This window comes from Camelus ferus, chromosome X, assembly GCF_009834535.1.
Source record: "Camelus ferus isolate YT-003-E chromosome X, BCGSAC_Cfer_1.0, whole genome shotgun sequence".
Lineage (NCBI taxonomy): Eukaryota > Metazoa > Chordata > Mammalia > Artiodactyla > Camelidae > Camelus > Camelus ferus.
The window spans coordinates 21,317,853-21,340,103 of NC_045732.1; the positions used below are offsets into that span (position 1 = coordinate 21,317,853).

General features: G+C 47.7%; 1 protein-coding gene across 10 annotated transcripts in view; it reads right to left on the reverse strand.

Moving 5' to 3' along the window:
* The window catches only part of MAP7D2 (MAP7 domain containing 2), a 91,595-nt gene that overhangs the window by 29,505 nt on the left and 39,839 nt on the right, over window positions 1–22,251 (reverse strand). For 2 of the 10 annotated variants that reach the window (XM_032474571.1, XM_032474576.1), the window contains exons 2-8: window positions 18,202–18,279; window positions 16,922–17,085; window positions 10,902–11,013; window positions 9,957–10,055; window positions 7,728–7,838; window positions 5,788–5,910; window positions 327–481 (exon numbers count right to left, since the gene is read on the reverse strand). In XM_032474571.1, coding sequence (XP_032330462.1) covers window positions 327–481; window positions 5,788–5,910; window positions 7,728–7,838; window positions 9,957–10,055; window positions 10,902–11,013; window positions 16,922–17,085; window positions 18,202–18,279 — 842 coding nt within the window. Of the gene's footprint in view, window positions 1–326; window positions 482–5,787; window positions 5,911–7,727; window positions 7,839–9,956; window positions 10,056–10,901; window positions 11,014–16,921; window positions 17,086–18,201; window positions 18,280–22,251 lie in introns of those variants that run through there. The other 8 variants (XM_032474579.1, XM_032474578.1, XM_032474574.1 and 5 more) reach the window with 8 other exon arrangements.

Sequence of the window (22,251 nt, forward strand, 5' to 3'; positions counted from 1 at the left end):
GAACCTCAGTTCTAGCTGCCTGTAGAGGCAAGAGGCCCAGACAGCCTTAAAAAGAAGCAGAGAAAGGACATTTGGAACATTCCTTCTAACCCGTCCTATGGAGGGCAGGCTATAACAAGGAAAGGGCTTTAGGCATCTGCTCCAAGGCAGTAAGATTTAGCAGGGTGCAAAAGTTAAATGATTTTCAAAGGTTGGGTGCAATTTTAAACCAAATCCACCCCTTGAGCAGCCCTGGAAATGGAGGAAAACAGACCCCAGGTCAAGAGCAGGGAGTAATCACACTGTCAGATAAACCAGTCCCGAGGGGTGAGGGGGTTTAAACCTACCGGAGAGGCCTCCGCTCCTGCAGGCGCTCCTTTCCCAGCATCTCCTACGCCAGATGTAGATGGAGTCTTCTTCCTCTCGGCATTTCGAGTGGGAGAAGACTTGTAGGAAGACTTAAGGGAGCCAGCAGGAGCTACACGAGGACAGGCATGGGATACTAGAGAGTTACAGTGTGATAGCCAGAGACACAGGGAGCAGATGGAAAAAGTAGGGGGAGCGGGGAAGAACACCACAGTGCTGTTATAATGTGACACGGGCAATCCACATTCTCAGCATATCACCATACTTATTCCAGTGTACGCAGAACAGACCCTCCCTTAAAAGACTGCCATACTCAATGCTCAAGAGTCTAGTTCATTTCAGTTCAAAATCTAGGCTTTGGAGCCAGACAGACCTAGCACTGTTACCTAATAGCTGGATCACCTTGGCTAGGTTACTTAACCTCTCTAAACATCAATTTCCTCGTGCAGGAGAGAGTCAACACAGCAGACCTGACTGCTGTCCTTGGATGGGCCTGTTTACAAGGTTGACCCTTGTAAGCATCTGGAAACTTGGACTTCAGGACGGTTCTCACCCTGAAGTCATGAGGAGCTCACAGGGCCTAAGCTGTCTGTACAAACGACGGGACTTACCCGCTTTCCCGCTCAGAGTCTGGAATTTGGGGGTGTGGCTGGCAGGGGGCGCCTACATGACCAGCGCTGGGCACTGAGTCTCTAACCAGCGTCCCTGGCTGGCAACATTTCACACGTGCTGTCACAGCTCGTCGCCGGGGGCTCACGCACACCCTGTGTGACCGCAGTGGGAGAGGACGACACTCTGGGAAACTCGCAGCTGGGCTCCTCTGGGCTTTGCCCGGGGCGCCAGTTCCCTTGGCTGGTGGCACCCGTGCAGCCTCGGCTGTAACACAGCCCAGCGGTGAGTGCCGCCACCTGCTGCGTCCTCTGAGTCCTCCTAGCCAATCCGCGCACTGGAGTGGTCCTGGGACCCCTGACACAATTGGTGTCAGAAGCAGGAATCGTGAGAACGACCCTGATTCTCTGATATATGGTAAAAGCATTATATGGGAAAAGGAAGGAGAGAGGGGTGGAGGATGATGACTCTCTGGTGCCTGGTGGCTATGAAGTCACCCACCATATGAAACGGCAGCCGAGCTACTGTCTGCTAAGACAGGTGAAATGCCTACGGAATCTGAAGATGGCCCATCCAACTCCAAGTGCGGGCTTGCTGCATCCTCTGGCTGCACGTGGCCGTGCTGGCTAAAGTGAGGGGAAAAGTGCAGCCCGGGTGATGCCTTTGGTTTTTGTTTTCTCCTCTAAGTGTGAGAAGGACACAACCTCCTTGCTTTTTGCCACCAGTGATTTGGCTGGTATTTAACATCTGAGTACTGGAACCAGAACATTCATACCTGATGATTTTTGCATAATGGAGACTCTGGGAAAAGGGAGACGTGAAAAGAGAGGCCATCTTCAGACAGAGATAAACTTTTCAGGTTTTAAAAATCAACCCAGAATCACTGTAGATACAGAACACCCCTCCGTGGGGCCCTAACCTAGGGAAACATCACAGATGCTGGCTGGGCCATCTGCATCGCGGACCAACGCCCACAGAAAAGGGCTTGTTCTCCAATGGGATCATCTGACACGGAGCTGCTGGTGGGCCCTTCAGTTTCTGATGTAGAGACTGACTGCACTCCTACCTTCTGACTCTGGCCGAAGCCGCAAGCTGGGAAAGGGCATTCACAGGGAGCATGGCCCCCCGCCCACCCCAATGATTGGATTTGACCCCCTCCAAGGGACTCGTCACTGCTGCTGCTGAGACATCCGGCGTGTGCCTTTCCAGACTGGCTGTGGTTTGTTAACAACAGACTGAGAGCTTGACTCTACTTCCCTCACCCTTCTGCTACACACCCCTCAGGAAGGCAACCTGTTAAACGCACCTGTACCTGGAAAGGGACTGATCTTTTCTAGGCTGCTCACTGGACAAATGAACAGGATGAAAGAGATGGGAAGTGATATAAACTTATTTTGAAGATTCCTGAAAATTCAGGATTTTGTCCTAGATCCTGAGCATGATGTCTTGTTCTGGTTAAGTTGGATACATTAAAAAAAAAAAAAAAAAAAAAAAAGCTCTTGTCCTTGCGTTAACAGATGGAAGGTCCACATGAGAGTAGAGGATGACAGAGAAAACGTGAAGTTTTGATTAGTCAATGGGGCATGCTGATAACAACAGAGAAATACAACAAAACCCAGCCCCTGGCATGGTACGGGGAGGGGACAGGACAGGCTCCCTGATCTCTCTTAACCGGAACTGTCCCTGGGCACTCTCCCCATTTCCTGAAGCAAGTCCATGCTGCTTTGCAAGCTGCTGCCAGCACTTCAGATTCAGACAGACTGCCGGGCCCAGATCGCATGCAACAGTGTGACTGTGAGACCGCAGGGGCGGGCCAGCTCCTGCCTGGTCCCTGCACGGTACCTCCACATGCAGCCTGCACTTGGCAGGTGATGAGCCAGTGTCGCTGGCAGAGCAGTTTGGAATGGACCGCCTCAGGCAAGCCGTCTGAGAGCAAAGACCGAACTGAATTACTCAGACTGGACTGAGACCCCCGGGGTGGGAGGAACCACAGTGGGAAGCCACACTGGGAGACCCTGGTGGCCTGTGCTGTCTGCCCAATGCAGCTCCTGCTCGGGGTGCCCGAACATTATCAACGCTCCATTTCCAGGGGACGTGTGCCCTCAGGGATGGGACTTCTAGGGTGTGAGCCCTGACCATTATGACACTGCCTCAGCCCTGGAAGGCTTCAGGTCAGCTTTGTCTTCCTGGCTAGAGCGGTGCTGGGCCAGAACTGATGCCTAGGGCTAGGTAGAAAAGGTTCAGACGGAAATCAAGGAGGAAGCCAGCTGGCTTTCTAAGACAGACCTTGATGGCTACTGGTCTGTGTTTTTACTGGCTAAGTCCAGCACCCCTGAACAGCATCAAGTGAGATCCACACTGTAGGCTGGCCTCAACTGCTATATGGGGTCCTACCAATACTAATTCTGCTGCAAAGTCACCTTGGCCAAGGACCAAGGGGGTGGGCTCTGCAGAAAAGAAAAAAGAAAACATAGCAGGCCTCCCTCACTGCTGTCCTTGGACAGGACTGCTTACCGTGCTGGCCCTGGCAACGGGGAACCTTGGGGACAGTTCCCACCGTTAACTGCTAAGAGTTCTTTGTATGCCGAACACCTGCTTTCCTGCTGAGAGCCTGGAATTTGGTTATGACCTGGCGGGGGTTATGACCAGCCCCCAGTAAACACTCTGAGCACAGTCTCTGGTTGGCAACATTTCATACACGTCAGAACTCACTGCGGGGGAACGTGTTCTGCGTGACTCCAACAGGAGGAGACTCTGTGCCTGGCCTTCTCCCATGCACCTCTTCCCCTCTCTGATTTCGCTCCATAGCCTTGGGCTGTAATAAATCACCGCTGAGTCCTCTAAATCATCAATCCTGGGAGCGGTCTTCGGGACCTCCTGACACAGTCCTCCTTCTCAAAATGGGGATACTTCCTACTTCCCAGGAAATTTTGGTTTATTTGTTTGAGATATAATTCATATATCATAAAATTCCCCCTTTTAAAGGTATACAACTTAGTGGTCTTTATTATATTCACAAGATAGTGCAGCCATAACTATGGTCCAATTCCAGAACATTTTCAACAACCCCAGGAGAAACCCTCAACCCTCTTCCCCACCTCCCCTCTCCCAGCCCCTAGCAACCACCAATTTACTGTCTCTCTGGATTTTCCTATTCCAGACATTTCACATAAAAGGAATCATACAACTTGCGGCATTTTCTGCCTGGCTTCTTACACTGAGCGTGATGTTTTTAAGATTCATCATGGAGTCAAAGTTATCTCTGTTTGCAGAGGACACAATCTCATATATCAAAAGCATGTGTCAGTAATTCTTTCTTTTTTATAGTTGAATAATATTCCACTTTATGGATAAACATACTTTGTTTATCCATTTACCTGTTGCTGGACATGTGGTTTGTTTCCACTTTTTGGCTAATATGAATAATGCTGTTAAGAACACTTATATACTTAATTGTGTATCTCTTCAATTTCTTTGACTCTATACTTAAGAGTGGAATTGCTGGCTTATATGGTAACTCCCTGTTTAACTTTTTTGAGGAACTTGCCAGACTATTTTCCAAAGCAACTGCATCATTTTACATTCCCGCCAATAATGTATGTAGGTCACCATTTCCCCACATCCTCGACAAAACATCTTATAGTTGACCCTTGAACAATATGGGTTTGAACTGCACGGGTCCATTTACATGTGGATTTTATTCAATAGTAAATACTACAGTACTTACTTACTGTGGCTGCTTGAATCTGCAGGTGTGGAACCAAATATACAGAGGGCTGATGATAAAGTTAAACGCAGATTGTTGACTGAGGAGGGTTGGTACCCCTAACCTCCAAGTTGTTCTAGGGTTAACTATGTTATCCCTTATCTCTCGGAATTTCAGCCATCCCAGTAAGTGTGAACTGGTATCTCACTGTGGTTTTGATTTGCATTTCCCTAATGACTAAGGATGTTTAGTGTCTTGTCATGTGCTTGCTGGCCATTTGCGTATTTTCTTTGCAGAAACAGCACAATTACTTGGAAACAGACAGAACTAGGTAGAAGCTAATATGTCATTTATATGTCATCTCAATGAATACACTGTATCTTAGGAATTGAGATGGAAGCCAGACATGCCTTAATGCGGACACAGCGTTACTCATCTGCAAACAGGGAACACTAGACCTCATTAATCTTGCCATGACAGTTTGATCTGCTTTGGTCAAGGAAGGGTTTTGATGGTGTGGCCCAGTGTTTCTTGGACTTCAGTGTGTAGGTCTGGCAGGGCCTGAGAGTCTGCCTTCCCAACAAGCTCCCAGGTGATACCAATGTTGCTGGTCCACGGACCAGCCCTTGAGTAGCGGGGCTCTAGATACCTGTTCTGACTGTGCCTGTCAGTGTGCTAGCTCATTGAATCCTGATGACAATTTAAAACAACTCCATTTTACAGAAGAGGAAACTGAGGCTTAGAGAGGTTAATTAACTGACCCAAAGCACTAAGAGCTAGTAAGTGCCAGAGCTGGTTATGGAACTCCCAAGACGGGGGTCTCCAGGTTACTCTGCCAAACCATCTCTTAAAAAAAGTCTACGTTAGTCTCCCTGGCTCATGAAATGGATTTTTTTTTTTTACTAATCCACATGCTGTCAATCATAAAATAGTTTACTCACCTCTGTGGCACTTAAAAGAAACATAGCAACAGCAAAACACTGGTGGGTAGAAAACGTTATTAACCATTGAAGACATTTCCAAAACCAGCAAATGGGAAGCAAGATACAAAACTTCAGGAATAACTCATAGGCCGATCAATACGACTTGGGGCATTTTCCTCAGTGTCACCAGCGTGGCCTCTTTACCTGAGTCACTGGCCCGCTCAGAGAGCACGAATGCACTTCTGCTTCTGGCTAAAGAAGCCTGTGTGGGTGTCAACAGTCGCATAACAAGAAAGGTTTCCATGGGACTAAGGTGCATGCGATGAGCTGAGGGACGGAATCAAATGAAAATTTTAAAAAGCAAACTTAAAACAAAACAAAATAAAATGTTTAAAACAACACAGTGCAGGAAGCAAATCAACTTTTGGGTGGCAGAACGTATGTGGAAAATAAAAATATTGTAGCAAAGGATGGCTTTAGAGCTTCTCATAGTAAAAGAAAACAAACAATGTGTCACTTAGAGCTTGGGAGAGTGCGTTACTTCTCTTAGGGTGCCAGAATTCAGTCACTATGCTGTGACAGGACTACCTGTATCACCCGAGGAGAATTAGCCCATCTCCCAAGATGTAATATGAACTCAAGAAACCATTTACTCACCAAGTAGATCTAATACTGAAAAAAAGATTACTCCTACAAAACACTTGCTTTAGGTCCTCTGTTGAGAAATATTTCATAACACACTAGTTTTGTTAATGTAGAAATATGCATCCTTTCATACTTTTCCATGTAAGTAAGTGCAAAAATTAAATTAGAAATATAAAAATAAAAATAGCCAACTAATTATCAGCTTTAATGGAAGTAGCAGTATTCATAATCTAAAATTCAGTGGCTGAAATGTCATTCTGATGGTTTTGGAATGGATTATATGATAATGGACTAACTTTTCCATTACTTTGTATTCAGTGGCTTGGGAATTGAAATTTTTCAATTTCTAATCCACAAGCAGATAATTCAGTTGCCAACAATATATAACACCATACTGACATCTTTACATATTAATCAAGGCAAATATGAATTTAACATCAATCTGTAACTGTATGAATTAATGAACATATATGGAGTATACTCACAAATGGAACAGCTATAAAGAGTTAAAAGCATGTAGATGTTGTCTCAACCAGCTCTTAATTAATTCAAGGTTTCCAGCGCTTACCCATGAACTGCATCAGAGATCAGCAACACTGACGCTTACAGGGTCTCTGACACACATGACAGGCCTCTGTGCTAGAGGCGCAACATCTACACCAGTGGAAAAAAAAACCAGGAATGCACACTGGCCTCTTCAAAGTCACAAACATCCTCCTGCTCACCCCTTGTTGCTGACTTGACACGTTAAATACTCCACTGGCACCTGACACTTCAGTGATGCTTCAGCATCTACGCATTTAATGCATGGAGAGCTTCCCTCCCTTCCTTAACCTACATACTCAAAGGTATAAATTCAGACTTTCAGTGACTTCTCTGAGCCTCCATCAGAACACGGGTGATTTTCAATTCTGGAACTGGCACACGTCCTATACACATCATCTCCCACCTCAAAACAGAGCGCCAGAAAAGGCCACCCATCCTTTTCCTCTTTTAAAGGTTTCATATTAGTTCTGAACTTCTATTTTCAAAACAGAAATGTGCAGGCTTACAAACTACAGACAACATCAAAGCCCCATTTTTTCACACATCTAAGTCTCCCACCTTTCTCTGCCTCATCAATCCTGCTGTTTCTGGCTAATTGACTACATTGTATCAATAACTGGGCAGTTACTTTTTTTAACAGTCATATCTGCCCACTGGTCAATTAATTCCAGGCCAGGGTAACTCCTACATGCACTGTGCAAAACAGAAGTCTCTTTTAGACTGGGAGAATCTCATTAATCCCTGTCCCTATTCAACAACAACCTGGCTCTAAAGAGCAAAGTCACTTTCCAAGGTCCCATTAGTGAGGCCTGGGGGCCCCCACTCAGACCACAAGACTAGGATAATGGGGTGTTTGCAGAAGGCTCAAGAGGGGCTCTCAACAAAGACTGGCGTTAAGATGCTCACACTAGAAAGAAGAAAACTGCAGAGACCAGGTCTACATGTTCACTTGCCTCGGTCTGGGGAATAGGATATTGCCACGGTGGATGAAGACAGGCGCTTACTCATGGGAGGCTCCATCTGCTTTGGCAAATTCATGGTTGATGTTGAAAGTTTGTCACATGCTGCAGAGAAATGCATTAAAGACATTGGTATTCACACCATCGTAGATCTAGAAACACATTTCCCAAAGCGTTCTTCCTGTCCTCATCCACACGCCTCCGAAACCACTGTGACACAGCACTCGGCTCCCGTCACGCTGCTCTCTCTTCGCTTAGCCTCGTGCCCAGGCCACGGCAGCCAGCGACTTGAAGCAAGTTCTTCTCTCCCGTTTCTCGACTCTGTGCTTCTCTTCAGTTTCAAATGTTCAACCTTACTCAACCATTCACCTAAAGCCATGCTAATCCCACCAACCAATCATTTCCTTGTGTCCAGGGACTTTTAAGTATATTCAGACCACATCAAAACAAAACCAACCTGGACCCAAAGACAAATCACCACTGGAAAATGTTCTATGGTCTGACTGAGACTGTGTAAGCTGAAACCGGACTTTTTCTGAAGGTCATCCGTAGCTCAGGTTGGAGACAGAAGTAATTTGTAATGGAGGGGGCTGTATTTAAAGCAGAACAACCTTGAGCAGTTGGTTTCTTCCTCTTATCAAGAGATGGGGTCACAATGGCCCTTTCTCAAAGGCTAGGACTGTTTATGGTTAGGATTTTAACATGTGGTCCTGGGTTTGGTGCTCTTAATTTCCAGCCGTTATTTTAGATGGGTTTCTAAATTAAACCATGACAGCAAACAGAGAGGTGCTGACAGTATCGGAGCTTGAGGCAAAAGGAAAGACATGTGTCCCTGGCTTTATAGGAAGCAAACTCATCAATTAGATTTTCAAAATCTACTCCTCTCCTCATCTTGTTTTCAAATGAGAGAACTGCCATACTTGACAATTTCTCCTGACCAAGTGATGATCTTGCATAATTTTTAATTAATTTAGAATGTATTAGAATTTTACTTCAGCCTATTTGGGTATAAATAAAATATTTAAACTTAAAATGGTGTAAGTTTTAATATACCTACTTTTCAGTGTTTCCCTATTTTTCTCAAGAACTTTAATGGTCTGGGAAGAAATTAACCGTTAGAAATTACATAAACACATGTCTCTAGGGGCACACACTCCTCCTTTCGCCTCAGGCTCCCATCTGTCTCAGCACGGCACTGGTCTTTGGAAAGTCAGTATCTCGTTCATCATGGATTGTTCTGCATTAATTTTTGATTCAAATACTATTTTATCTTGATTACTGAGATTTTTGGCTCTCCCTTAAATTGACTGCTCAAGTTGAGTACCACACTCACCTGGCCCTGGCCCAGGGCCCGGGTCTCTGGGTGTGATTCCCAAGGGGGTAATTATCAACTCTACCTGCTGGGGGAAGGCCAATGCCCACACCACGCTTGACGCAGCCCACACAGCAGTCTCTGCTACACAGCAACACCAATAAAGATCATTTTTTTTTATCAAAGAAATGCCGGAAACCAAGGATATTTATTCCTACTGCTATAATTTGACCGACCTTCTGCGTTGCTGGCAAATATTCTATCTCTTTTACATCTTGTTTTTTCTTTGTCAACCAAAGATGGGTTGAATTTCTAAAGTCATTATTAAATGGGATCAAGGTTTTGCTAGTTCTGTTCTTGATCGAGACCCTAAGAATTTCCCAGGCCTGTATACAAAACAGAGAGAGCCTATTACAAAGATGAAATCAAGAACAACGCCAATGTCATCTCCTTGTTGGGATTCGCAGTCTTAGTTCTAATAAACTCCCTACCGCTCCCTCTCAAATACCTCTCCAAGAATCCATCACATTACTATCCAGAACTCTGTGTAATTACACATTTTGATAACCAAAAGTGATTGAAACACTAGGCTATTTAATGCCCCAAACCAATGATTAATGAGAATGTTAAAGATCTAAATGCAAAGACGTCAAACAATGACAAGATTTTCAAGGCAGAAGTTAGTGAGCTAAGGATGAAATGTCTCCCGGATACTAGGATGTGAGGCATGCACAGCTCCACGATGACGAACAAAGAAATATGGGCATGTTATTCACAGCGCTAGAAAAAAAGGTCTACGGGGTCAGACTAAGAAATCAATTATAAAAGTGCTTGAGACAGACACGGTGATGGAGGAGGGTGACTGGGACAGTCATCACAAAACGCCATGGCACAGTGATGCTCAGATATACCGTTGGTGGACTCAGCAGTGGCAGCAGTGGTCCCTGGGTCCGGAGGCAGGGCGCTGGCTGCTAAACCTAGAGGAGGGGGTGGGGTATTTCCTGATTCACCTACACAGCAAAAAATCAGAGCAAAGAGAGGTAAAAGAAAAAAGTCCCAATTTCTGGCTGACTCTAGTTTCTATTAGGAAATTAGAAAAACTAACTGAAATGGGTTTTTGATTCTCAAAAAAAAAAAAAAAAAAGAAAAAGTAGGTTCACTGACATAAGGTTAAAAGCACAATACAGCAAAGTCAAGAAACCGTACCACAGAGGTAAACCCATTTGCTCTCAGAAAGAGCTTGGTATACGACTCCTCCATAATAAAACGGCAAAGTCACAGAAAAGCAGACAGACACTTTTTTAAAAACAGAGGGCAAAGCCACTCAGAGACTAGTAACAATCCATACATTAAATTAAACATTTGAAAGTTTAAAGATGAGTATGAATCAGAGAATGAAATAAATAAGTCACCTTGAAACAAAATTAAAAGAGCAACAGAAATTAATAATGAGGAGGGAAGAACCCCAGCCCCTTCTAGGGGCAGCTGCTGCTCAGCCTTTCCTGGCCACACCACGCCGTGGCTGAGCCTACTGCCAGTGACCTTCCTGAAATCAGGTTACCTCTGGGCTTGCTAGGCGGATCCGGTTAACCAGGCTCTGCACTCATTTTCCTTGCTTTACTTTTGCTTTACCTCAAAGCCCAGTTATTGTATCAACTGCCGTTTGCTAGCAAGAAGAACGCACACATCCTCTTCAAGAGAAACGCATACACAGGAAGCCTGGCAGCTTTAAACATCACATCTGAAAAAGGCACCTGCAGATCGGTACAAAGCCATCCCCAGACCCTGTGGGCGCCAGCCGGCCAGCCCACGGTCTCCCACCGGGCCCGGCGATGCGGGGACAGCCCTACACTCACCCTCGCGTCCTCCAGGCCCCGCAGCCAGTGATGCTCCCCACGAGCACTTCTTCTTCAGCTCCAGCTGCTGCGTGCGCTCCAGAGACCTGCGCATCATCGCCTCCAGCCGCTCCTGCCGGGTTCACGCGAGGGAGAGCGAGATTAACTGTGCGGCCCCACTGCAATGCCGCGCCTCCAGGCTGCAGTGAGTCACCAAACGTGGCTCTCTGCTCCGCATCCAAACCTCAGGCACACGTGCTCTCTCCACCACACCAGGGCCTTCTTAGTGGGTGGAGAGTAAACAATGCGGCTAGTGCTGGCTCCCGGCCTGACACTTCTTCCCTCCCCAGGGACAGGCTGCAGCAGCCAGGCTTGATTTGGTTAAGAATAATGCCAGACAAGCATTAACTCCTTGAGGCCTGTCTCAGCCAGTAGAACTGGAATTGTGCTCTAGAACCAACTGCATCCTCTCTAGTTGAAAAGCATAAAACACTCTGATTTGAGAAAGTTGAAATTAAAATATAATTTAAATTTTTACAGCCTTAAGCGCAACTTTTTGGGGTGATACCTTGAGGCCTATTTCGCAAAGCCCCATTTTCATCTTAGAACTTCGTAAAGGGGAATTAATTGTTTTCTACATTGTAACACTTTCCTGCCACATAGAATTTTGGGGGATAATACTGCATATTTCAAAATGTAAAAGAGGTAAGAGTAGGGAAACTCCTGGCCACAAAATTAAGCAGCTATGTATTCTCAGAGTTAGATGAGGGGACGGGAGGAAGAACTAAACAGTTTTTAGCCAGAAAAGAAAAACAACAACTAGGCTTCTCTCTTAACAGAGCACTTATCAAAAGTACTCCCCTGTATTAGTCAAACTGTTGTTTTCATCAAGTTGGGCCTGACTTCTGGCAAATCTTTCCTTGCCCCTGCTAATGCTGCACTCGCACCACCTTGGTGACACCGCAAATACCCGATCCTCTCCGTGCCTCTGCTGGAGGAGGCCCGCCAGGTACCCAGTTACGCTGGCACATTTTCACCCTCAGAAAACCCAACCTTGAGGTGCTCCAGGAACTGGCCTAATCTTAGCCTAACTTCAAAACAAAAAAGTACTGTTGTCTCATGGCTTGAATAAACAAGCAAGCAAAATTAATTTAGGGCAGCACTAACTGAGTAAATCTTTATTTCACTCACTAGAAACACAGAAAGGTCACTTAGGAGGGGCCTGGACCTATCCCTTCTGCCCACAGCTCAGCCTCCTCTGCGTAATTTCCCTCTGAATAGCACCTTGCTAAAAGATGGCCTGTCCAGGGCCCTGTGAGTAGAAGCGGGATTTCATTCCTCCTGAAAGTCTCAGACTTCTGTTTGCTATTAACTGCACTCTAGTTTTTGGCTGAGACTTTACGACATGAGTGTGCATTTCCTGGCAGAGTCCTGTCCTCACGATCCTGGCCCATTAAATTCTCACAGACAAACCCACTAGTTTGTCTCAGAAAAGATGAGGGCTTGGAGGAACTAGAACTTCTTGACTATTTGAGGATTGAAGTATGGTCACTCCAGCTTGGGGCCAAATAATATTTCATTATATGGATTTAACATCAAGTATTTAACCAACAATTTAATTTAAGTGTTGAAATCTTTCACCTCAGAGTGAATTTAGTATTGAGTGTATGGGAGATTGCCTACATGCCAAAAGGATCTCACAGGACAGTCCCTCATCTACTAGAAGCCTAATGAGAACAAAGAACACCAAGACTTGTCGGCCAACCTTATCACTGAACAGCTATCTAGGGGCTTAATTATAAGGGAATGTTCACCTAAAGCCAAACCTACCCCTGGACTGTTCAGGTACTCTTAGGAAAAATATCTGTCATCTACCCCCAATCCACTGAGCTGCTCCAAATTTCACCATTAGAGATTCATTCCTTTGAACTATTAGGCTCATGAAAATGAAGCTATCCTTGAGAGAAGACACAATCACTTTGTGTCATCCACTTTTGGAGAGATGAAAAATAGGTGGTAACCAAGCTCTATGGTAAGGGGACTTAGAAAGACTGAAATCATCTGAATGGGGTGATTCAACACATCAAAACCAAAACTGGTTCACTTCACCCTTATTAGAGGTTAGTTGCATATAGGTCAGTATTACCGAGCATGTGTGTGTATTTTTCTGTTCCTTTATGCGATGGAATGTAAAGAATCCTATATTTAGTCAGGAGACGTGGATTCAAATCTCACTTCTGCCTGCCACTTTTTAGCCCCTTGACCTTGAGTTAATTGTTGAACATCCTTGGGCATTAGTTTCCTTGTCTATAAACTGGAAAAGATATTACCTATATTACAGATCATTCAAGTCTGCAAGATAATAACTAGCGTAGTTAAGTCCTAAAACAATGCTAACTGAATCCAAAGTTGAAGAGGACTGTTAACATGGCAGTTTAAAGCAGTGGTTCTCAAACCTGAGTGAGCTTGCATCAGAATCCCCCGAAGGGCTTGTTAAAATACCAATTGCTGAGCTCCACACCCAGAGTTTCTGATTCAGCAGATCTGAGATGAACTTGCTGAGAATATGCATTTCTGAGAAGTGCCCAGGCGATGCTGGTGCTGCTGGTCCTGGGACCATGCTGAGAACCACCGGTTAGAGGAAAGGTGGAGCACGAGAGAACGTGCACGAGAAAGCTCAACCACGTCAGAAGAACGGTATTAATAATATTAGCACTCCTGCTAAGTTCTGGTTCTCCTGAGTATCATCTGATGATCAACAGAGGATGGGGAAAGGGCAACGTAGATTCTTGTTCTGAGAATGTCCTCTACTGGGTGGGGCTTAGTGGAAGAAAGGAAGGAGGGCAACTCACCCCGACCCCTTGAGCCCAAGCCTTAGATCTGCCTGGAGGAACTCAGAAGGGAACCACAATCAAGGTGACCCACTGAGCTGACCGATCAGTACAAAAGGCCTCCAAGCAGGGTACTGTGACCCAGCCAGCTGTCTCTGGCAAGGGTTGAGGGCTGGCTATGACTTCTCTGCTGCCCTTTCCACATGTGTTCTGGGGATGACAGTGTGGGGACAAGCCCCCAACTGGTCCTAAGCAGGACTCTGCAGACAGACGTCCACATCTGGCCAGAAGGCCATGTGGTCACCATGGCCCCATGCAAGCCAATGCTGAGAGCAGACAGCTCGCAGCTCAGTGAAGTTTTTGTTGAGTTGAGTTCAGAAATGTCTTGTTTTTATGCTCAGTCTGGTAAGTTTTGTTAGGCATCAAACAATAAGACCGTGAGAAGTTGTGATGTGTCACAGTAACTTACAGCTATGAAGCTACTTTTTGAAAGAGGCCTTTCCTGGTTATCTGTTTAGCATGAGGAAGATGGAGTGGGCTTTGCCAAATCCCATTTTCCAGGGCCCCTAGTCATGAAGCTATAGACCTCTGAGTGGAGAAGGTGAGCACATCGTGCTCTCAGCCTTAACCAAGGTAGGTGACAAGAACTTGTTCCAGAAGCTCAATTCCTGGGAGCTGTGTGGCATGTAAGGGTTGGAAGAACCCACCGTGAGGAGAAGGCAACCTCCAGTGAGAGAACGAGCTCAAGGTCAGGGTGCTGAGTGGACATTGGACTCCCCTTCCCTAGGACAGGCCTGCTAGCTTCCAGCTCCCCAGCCCTCAAGACCTTTGGGGGCCAAGCTGGCTATGGTGCCCACTTCTGTGTTGGTGAGAGGAGCTACCAAGAACAAGATCATGGCAACAACCCTAGGCACATGTAGCCAGGGCAGGGCAGGGGGAGGTGGGGAGTCGACAGGCCTTTCATGAGCTCCTAATATCAGGCCCAGAGACGTAGGAGTTGGTGGGCAATGTAAACACTTTCCAATAAGCTACAGAAGCAAAATGGAATCAATCATCTTCCTGTGGAGGCTTCTCCCTCCTTGACAGAGACAGACCCTGACACAAAGAACTCAAATCTGGCACTGAGAAGAGAAGGGAGCGTCTCCACAGCCACGCGCCATGCAGGCAGCAGCCCTCCCAAAGCTCTCCAGTGAACCATGGGGGCAAGCACAAAGGGTTTCCTTTGGAAAGGGCTCCCGCAGCAGGGGCCTATCCATCCTCTACAAAGACCACCCACGAGAATGCCAACGGGACCCCTGCACCAGCAGAGTGCTGATGACGATGTGGGTGACAGGCCTGCCTGCCTGTGGAGAGTCCCTAAGCTCCACCCGTGCCTCCTGGAGCTCTGAGGGTGGGCGCAGTGGCAGAGGGAGGCCACTGCTTCCTTGGCTTGCTCTACACCTAAGCGAGGCCCAGCTCCCAGCCCTGCCCTGCTGTGTCCGGGGAGAACGGGAAGCAAGCTCGGCTTCTACAGTGCTGCCCGGGGTCAGGCAGCACCCCTCACTCCTCGCACACAAAGCAAATAAATTATCCCAAGCGCAACCACTCAAGATTCAGCTGCATTAGGACACAGAATCTGGCATAAAATTCACCCATCTGCAAGAGAGGGGAGTCTGACAGCTTGACAAAAAATGCCTCCGGCACAACTGTTCAATAAGGAAAAATGAGAGACAGGGAGCGCTTCAAAGGTGGACCCTGCGACACTGTCACGGGTGGCAGAGGCTCAGGAAGTGTCTCTCGTGACTTCATGGTGGCCCTTCCCGGAAACAGCAGCGACACGCACCCTCTGGCATGAGTCATCCCGCAGGATGTCAGGAGTGGAAATGGAGAGAGCAGGGATGAAGCAAACGAGCTGTGAGTCAGGGTGGGAAGAAACGGGTTAGTCCAGAGACTCATGACAAATACACACCGGCTGAGAAAGGAGAGCTCAGCTCTGGGTCACGGAAACAGCCCGTCGCACTGGGGCTTTTCTCTGTCTCTAGACTCTGTGCCATGATCTCTTCTGAGTAGCTCTCTCTTGGCCTTATTTCAGCCAAGACCAGCTGGAGTCGCGGAATGGAAGTGAACATTCTGAGTGACTACTCTGTGCTAGGTGCTCCGATGGTTCTGTCACAGAAGTCACCTCCTTCAATTCCTGTGACCGCCTCTCTTTTGGGCCGAGGAGGCTGAGTTAGAGGGGCTCTGTGACGTGGCCCTGGCTGTCAGCTGTTTAGTGCTAGAGCCGGGACGCACACCAGGAACCGACCAAGCCACACAGCGATCCGGCTGTGCCACCGACAGCAAACTGTGGCTGAGACCCTTGCTCAGGGCCCCATTTGCTAAGAGGGACAAAGACATCGCCATTTAAACCACTACTTTGTGGGCAAAGATGGGTCTGTGTGTATGTGCGTGCATGCATGTTTGTGGTTTTTTTAAGTAAAAAAAGAGGAAAGGGTAAAGATACATAGTGATAAACAATTGAGAGATTTTAAAAAAATACTGAATTTATACCAATATCCCTGTATCCTACAGCGCTGGTGATTACCAAACCTCTATATTGTTCACACTCAGTGATGAGTCACTGTACCTCATGAATAAAAAATGAGCATCACCTGACACAAGGCTATGATTACATCCTTAAAATATACTTGTTAAGAAAATCTATACCCCAAATATGCTTTCTAAATATATTTTCAAAGTTTAGTAATAAAGCACTCTGTTGGGGTAATTAGATTCCAGTTCTTTTTTAAAAGATAACTGGAAAGATAGGAGGATTAAAGCAAGCAACTGCATTAAGCTATAAAGAGATTCGCCTGTTTGTGTTTGAAGGCAGATGGTCTGATTTTCCAGCAGTGAATTACAAGGTCATGTCACCCTCTACCCTCACAGCCCTTCCTCTAGCCTCGGCGTCTGCCCGGGAAGCACAGACTCCCCATGTCATCCTGGGTCTATGTTACCCCGCTCCCATCCACAATCCCCTCCAAGTCTTAGAGAAGGTTAGGCCTGGAGGGAGCCTTGGAGACTGCCAAGTACAACCCCTTCACCACAGACAAGCAAATCAAGGTCCAGAGAGGCCAGCAGGCTGGTCCAAAGTCACACAGCAAATTAACACGGAAGTTGGGTAAGTCTCCCTGTTCCCATTCTGGCGTTAGCCGGGCGGGACGTTCCCGGGCAGCCCCTCCCGACCCTCACCTCCTCCTCGCGCAGCTTCTGCTTCCTCTTCTCCTCCACCGCAGCCCTCTTCTGCTCCTCTCGCTGTCGCTGCTCTTCCAGTTTCCGCCATCGCTCCTCAATTTGCTTTTCGTACTGGAGCTTGGCTCGCTTCTGCTTCTCCAGGATCTGCTGCTCCCGGGCAGCTGGGGGAAGAAGAGTGGAGGAGGACTGTCATCACCAGAGCAGCCCATGCCCACGCCGTTGGGTTTAAGACCAAAAGCACAGAAGTGAGAATGAGGCCAAAACAAAGAGCCCAGTGGGGCGACGGGCGGCAGGGATGGACATGAAGGGTTCTGGCGCCTCGGCCACTAGCTGGGTGACCCTGGGCACGCTAACCATGTACTCTCTCTGCCTCAGTTTCTTCCTCTTTGAAGTGGGGAGGTCACACGTGCGACATCACAGTGTCATGAAGATCGAATGAGACTGCACAGAAGGTGCACAGCCACTGCCCCCAAATGCGGGAGCTCTGAGTGCCATCGCTACCAGGGCAGACAGATGCCCTGACTGGGCCACACGCCGAGTGAGAAAGCAGTCGTCAGGGTCATTTGCTCAGAACACAGTCACTGTTCATCATCAGGTGCTGCGCACTGGACGCCGAGTCAGGTGAGGGGTACACAGGAGAGGGTGAAGAGGAATTGCCTTCCCCAAGACAGTGACTAAGGGGCCTGCAATTCCACCCGGCGAGTCAGCCAAGCAGTCCCTGGAGGACGATGCCTGAGCTGGCCGTGAGTAGCAGGAGGTGATGGTGTAGAAGAATCTGAAAGCTCCTCATCTATCCCCTGCTGGGGGCACCCACTCCACCCACCGCAGGGCGCCCCTGGGGAATCAGCCGGACTTCTCTGTCCATAGCCCACAAGAGAGGCAGCCTTTCTCAACCAGGTTCCCCATCCTAACACAGATGTCGAGGGTGTGCTGTTCCCAGTTCTCCAGAGGACAGCCCTTACCACCACCACCCTGGAGAGAGGCTGCGCCTAAGGGGCAGGGTGGCCACCGTCCTGTTCTTCACCATCCCGCCCCCTGCCCCCAGCACGCCGCCCACCACACTGCAGGGTTCAACGCTTGCTCAGTGAGCAAATTAACTGTTCTGAGAATTACATAACAACCGTGAGCGGGCCAGCGGGTTTGCCCCCAATTCACCACGCTCATCCAGCACTGCCCTAATTCTCTTTCCAGTCAATCACAATTTCTAAGGCTCTTGAGAAAGGACACTGCCGTATCTCCACTGCCTTGGACCTAAGCAGCCACAGTGCACAACTTACCAAGACATTTTTCTCTTTCTTCTCGTCTTTCTTTAGCTAGTCGTTGTCTCTCATCAGATTTCAAAAATCCATCCATGCCTACAAGAGAGAAAACACAATGAAAGACTTTCTCTCCCTGTCTGCTGAGTGCCAGGGGCCATGGGGACCGGGCCCAGGGCCTGGGCACACGCACACACCATCCATCACCATCGCTTCATCCATGCAGACCAGACCCATCACTTCCCACCCCCACACACATGGCCCAGCCCCGAGAGCGCAGGGGTGGAAGCCACGACTTCCACACTCACCCATCAAGCTGTGCTGCAGTAGTCCCAGGGCCCCTGCACTAGGCCTGGCCCTGGAGGGCTCAGAAAGCACAGTATGTGACAGAGAGGCGTGGTCATGTGCAGAAAAGCCCACTGGGGCTCCCTGAGTCTGGCCCCCAGGGAAACGGGGAAGCACGAAAGTATACACAATTATTACACAGACAGTGAACATTCGACTTTCTGGAAGGAGCCAATGGCTGAGGAACATGTGTGAGCTCCTTGGGTGAGCACTGAGAAAACACAACAATCTAGTCTGATTTCAGGTCTGCTAAGTTTGTTCTGATGTCAATCTTAGCATTTTAGAATCACAAAGAAGGAATATAATGTACTCCTGTTTACCTGTTATTTAAATATCTACAACAAATAAGATGGAACAAACTGCAGTTCCCCCCCACGATGTCTGGGAAACATCCCAGGAGCTACGGATCTCCACTCATCTTCTACAGGACCCGAAAGGGCTTTCTGAATTAAAGATTAAATGAGTTTCATGGTCATCTTAAAAATAACTTATTGCACTTGGTCACAGCTGGTCATTCATGAGTATTATTTATCTAATATTCAACCACCCCATTCTGGAGAAATCAGCTTGAGTGTCGGATTCACCTTCCCAGCACCTGGGCCCCCCTCTCTGGTAGCGTCACACGCTGACTTCACAGTGTGCCTCGCTGCCACAGTGACCTGCGCCCCCTTCAGGGATGTTCTAGCCGCTGTCCACGAGAGGGACCCAAGGCTTAGACTGCAGTGCAGGCCACAGGAATGCAGATGAGGATGGACCTCATAAACACTGGATGATCACGATTCAGCACCAACATCTAATCTGCAGCCTGGATTATGCAGCAGGGATATTAAAGCTCAAGAGAGAGAAGTCCTAGAAAATCAACCCCGAGTACAGGTGCCATTCCCCGTGTTTGTTTTCAGTCAACTCTTAATCATTATGATGCTACCAATGACAGGAACAGCATCAAGAATTTAAAGGCCCAACTTCTCAGCTCATCACTGCTGGCCCCCCACAATCTGACCTCAAACTTTTTTCCCAACTTGACCTCAGCAATGCCTCTTTCGCCCACGCTCCCTGCACCTGTTAAACCCCACCCACCTTCAAGACCTCAGTTTCCCAGACCCATGGTGCTCTGTGGCCCCACACGGCTGGCAGAACCTTAATTTCATTCTGTCTGGCTGGAAAGTACTCTGAGTCAGTCTCTCTGGGGGGACGGAGAGGCCCCGAGCCAAGGGTGGCTTCCACATCTCCAGGCTGCCCAGTTGGGGCCACAGTCCCGCACCCACAGGCGTCGAGGTGCACACACAAAACTCAAAGGTAGGCATGTAGTCAGTAGAAGGGGAGCAGGGAGATAAGACCAGGTTTCTCTTTCATGATTCTCTAAACATTTTCAGGCTCTAGTCTCCCCCTCAAGAGTTTGATTAATAAGGATTTGTTCTGTGGTGAAAGCTACAAAGAGAAGCCTAGGACCCCTGGGCAGATGCTGGCATCAGCACCCACATCAACTCATCTGCCCAAGCAGGGCCTGCACTGCATTCTGTACTGCCTGCCACCCTCCAGATCTAACGTGCAGCCTGATAACCATGGAAAGTGTTCTTCAAACAGAAGACAGAAAGAAAAACTGAGAGTAAAGGGCCAAACACATTTGAAACTGGCTTTGTTACCTTGAGGCTTTACCAACAGAAGACTGTTCTAGGGACATGCATGATTTTAGGCTGCCCCCTTGTGGGCGCCTGTAAGAGTCACACCTTCAAATCATTTCCTTTCCAGAAAATCATTATCATGCTCATGGTCATCATTACCTATTTTGTCATAACAGGAGGTGGCAATCGAGTGAGCAGATACTACAAACCAAGTGCCGTGCTTGAATTTACTCGGCCCAATCACCCCATGATGACGGCGGTACTATTACGATCCTCACCTTATAGGTACAGAAAGGGAGGCACAGAGAGGTTAATGAACTTGTCCAAGGTTACCGTCAGGAAGTAGAAAAGCCAGATTCCAACATAAGAACCTGATACCAGGCCCACATTCTTAATTACTGCTTTCTACGTGGCTCTCAGGCATAGGAGGAAACAGCCTGATCTTAGTGCCCATGAACAAAAGCTGTTTGGCTTTCTGAGACCCAGTACTGTGCACGGGGAACAAATCCCATCCTTGTCCCAGGAATGAGCATGCAAATTTGGAGAGAAGTGCCAAGTCCAACTAATGAGAGGAGCACCAAGTAAGCACTACTCTGAGCCAAGCACTGGCCAGCTGGGCACAGAAGTGCTAATTATTGGCTTCCTCTTCAAACTGATGGTTTGGAAATGTTTGGGTGCTGGGTGGGGAAGGGGACAGCCAGACGACTCTGGGGGCAACTGTTACAAGCAATTATGCTTTGGCCCCACTGAGTGGGCGGGGGAGTGAGTCAAACAGCCCAACGTGGGTGACTTCGAGCCTCTATGCTGTCATATGGGAGCCACAAGTCTCTGTTTAAATCTAAGATAATCAAAATTAAATGCAATTAAAAATTCAGTTCCTTCATCACACTGGGCCCATTTCAGGCACTCACTAGCCACGTGAGGCTGGTGGCTACTGTACTGGACAGCACTGAACGAGGAGCCTGGCAGCTCACTCCTGTGATCCTCTCCCTTCATGCTTAGCTGCTCTGGGATGCATGTGGATAAGGAAGATCTGAGTCTAATCAGGGTTGAGTTTTGCTGGATGAGTAAGGCTGGGGTAACACCTCATCCCTCCACACAGCATTGGCCTCTTGTGATTAAAAGAACTGTCAAACAAACAGTTCCAGAACATCCATTTGAAGAGAAGCCAAATAATTAGCCCACATGTCCAACATGTACCTTGTGGTTCTTGAGGACCCTCTGGGGACCCCTGCCAAGAGGCCCTGGGTTTGTCCCAAAGGAAGAAGGGTAGGAGCACAAACCAGACAGCCCCTACTGGCTAGGGGCCACGGACCTGACCGGCTACTAGCACTGCAACAACACAGGGCAATCGAGGTAGTCTATGATTAACCGACCCAGGGCACGTGACCGCAACACACAAACACTAACGATACCAGGAGACCTCCTCTAAAGACACTACACTTAAGACTTAACGCTGAATTCAGTTCCACAAGGAAGCCTTCTTTCTGTATGGCTTGAAATCCTAGTGTTTAGTTTTCCTACCCAATCGTCATTTATTCCTTGTACCTTATATTAGATGTGTACACTTATCATCTGTTTTTTATTAAATCAGAGACCCATTTTATCCTTGAATGCCATGAGAATGGATGGAGTACAGATTGGTGCTTGCCAAGGGTTAGGGAAGAAGGGCAGAAGTGAAGTGGAGGCTATAAAAGGGCACCATGAAGGGTCCTCGCAGTGATGCCTGGACAAGTGTCAGGAAGCCTAGCCGTGAGAGGGTACTACAGTGCAGCGAGGTAGTGCCACTGGGGTAAAAAGTACACGGGATGTTTCTGTAGTATTGCTCATAACTGCAATGTGAGTCTGCAATGACCTCAAAATAGAAAGTTTACTTTAAAAAAAAATCTGACCCAAGTGTGAAGCCCTGGGAGGGCCCCAAAGACAAAGAGGGAGCAGGAGACACCTTCCTGGAGGTGTCCCACCCAGCAGAAGGACCAAGGGCACCCATTTCAAAGCCACCCCTGCCCCATTCTCAATGCAACGCTTCCCAGGACAACGGCACACACATAGCGTGCACCCCTGAGACAGAGGCCTTTTCCTGGGCAATTCACCCCTACAGGAA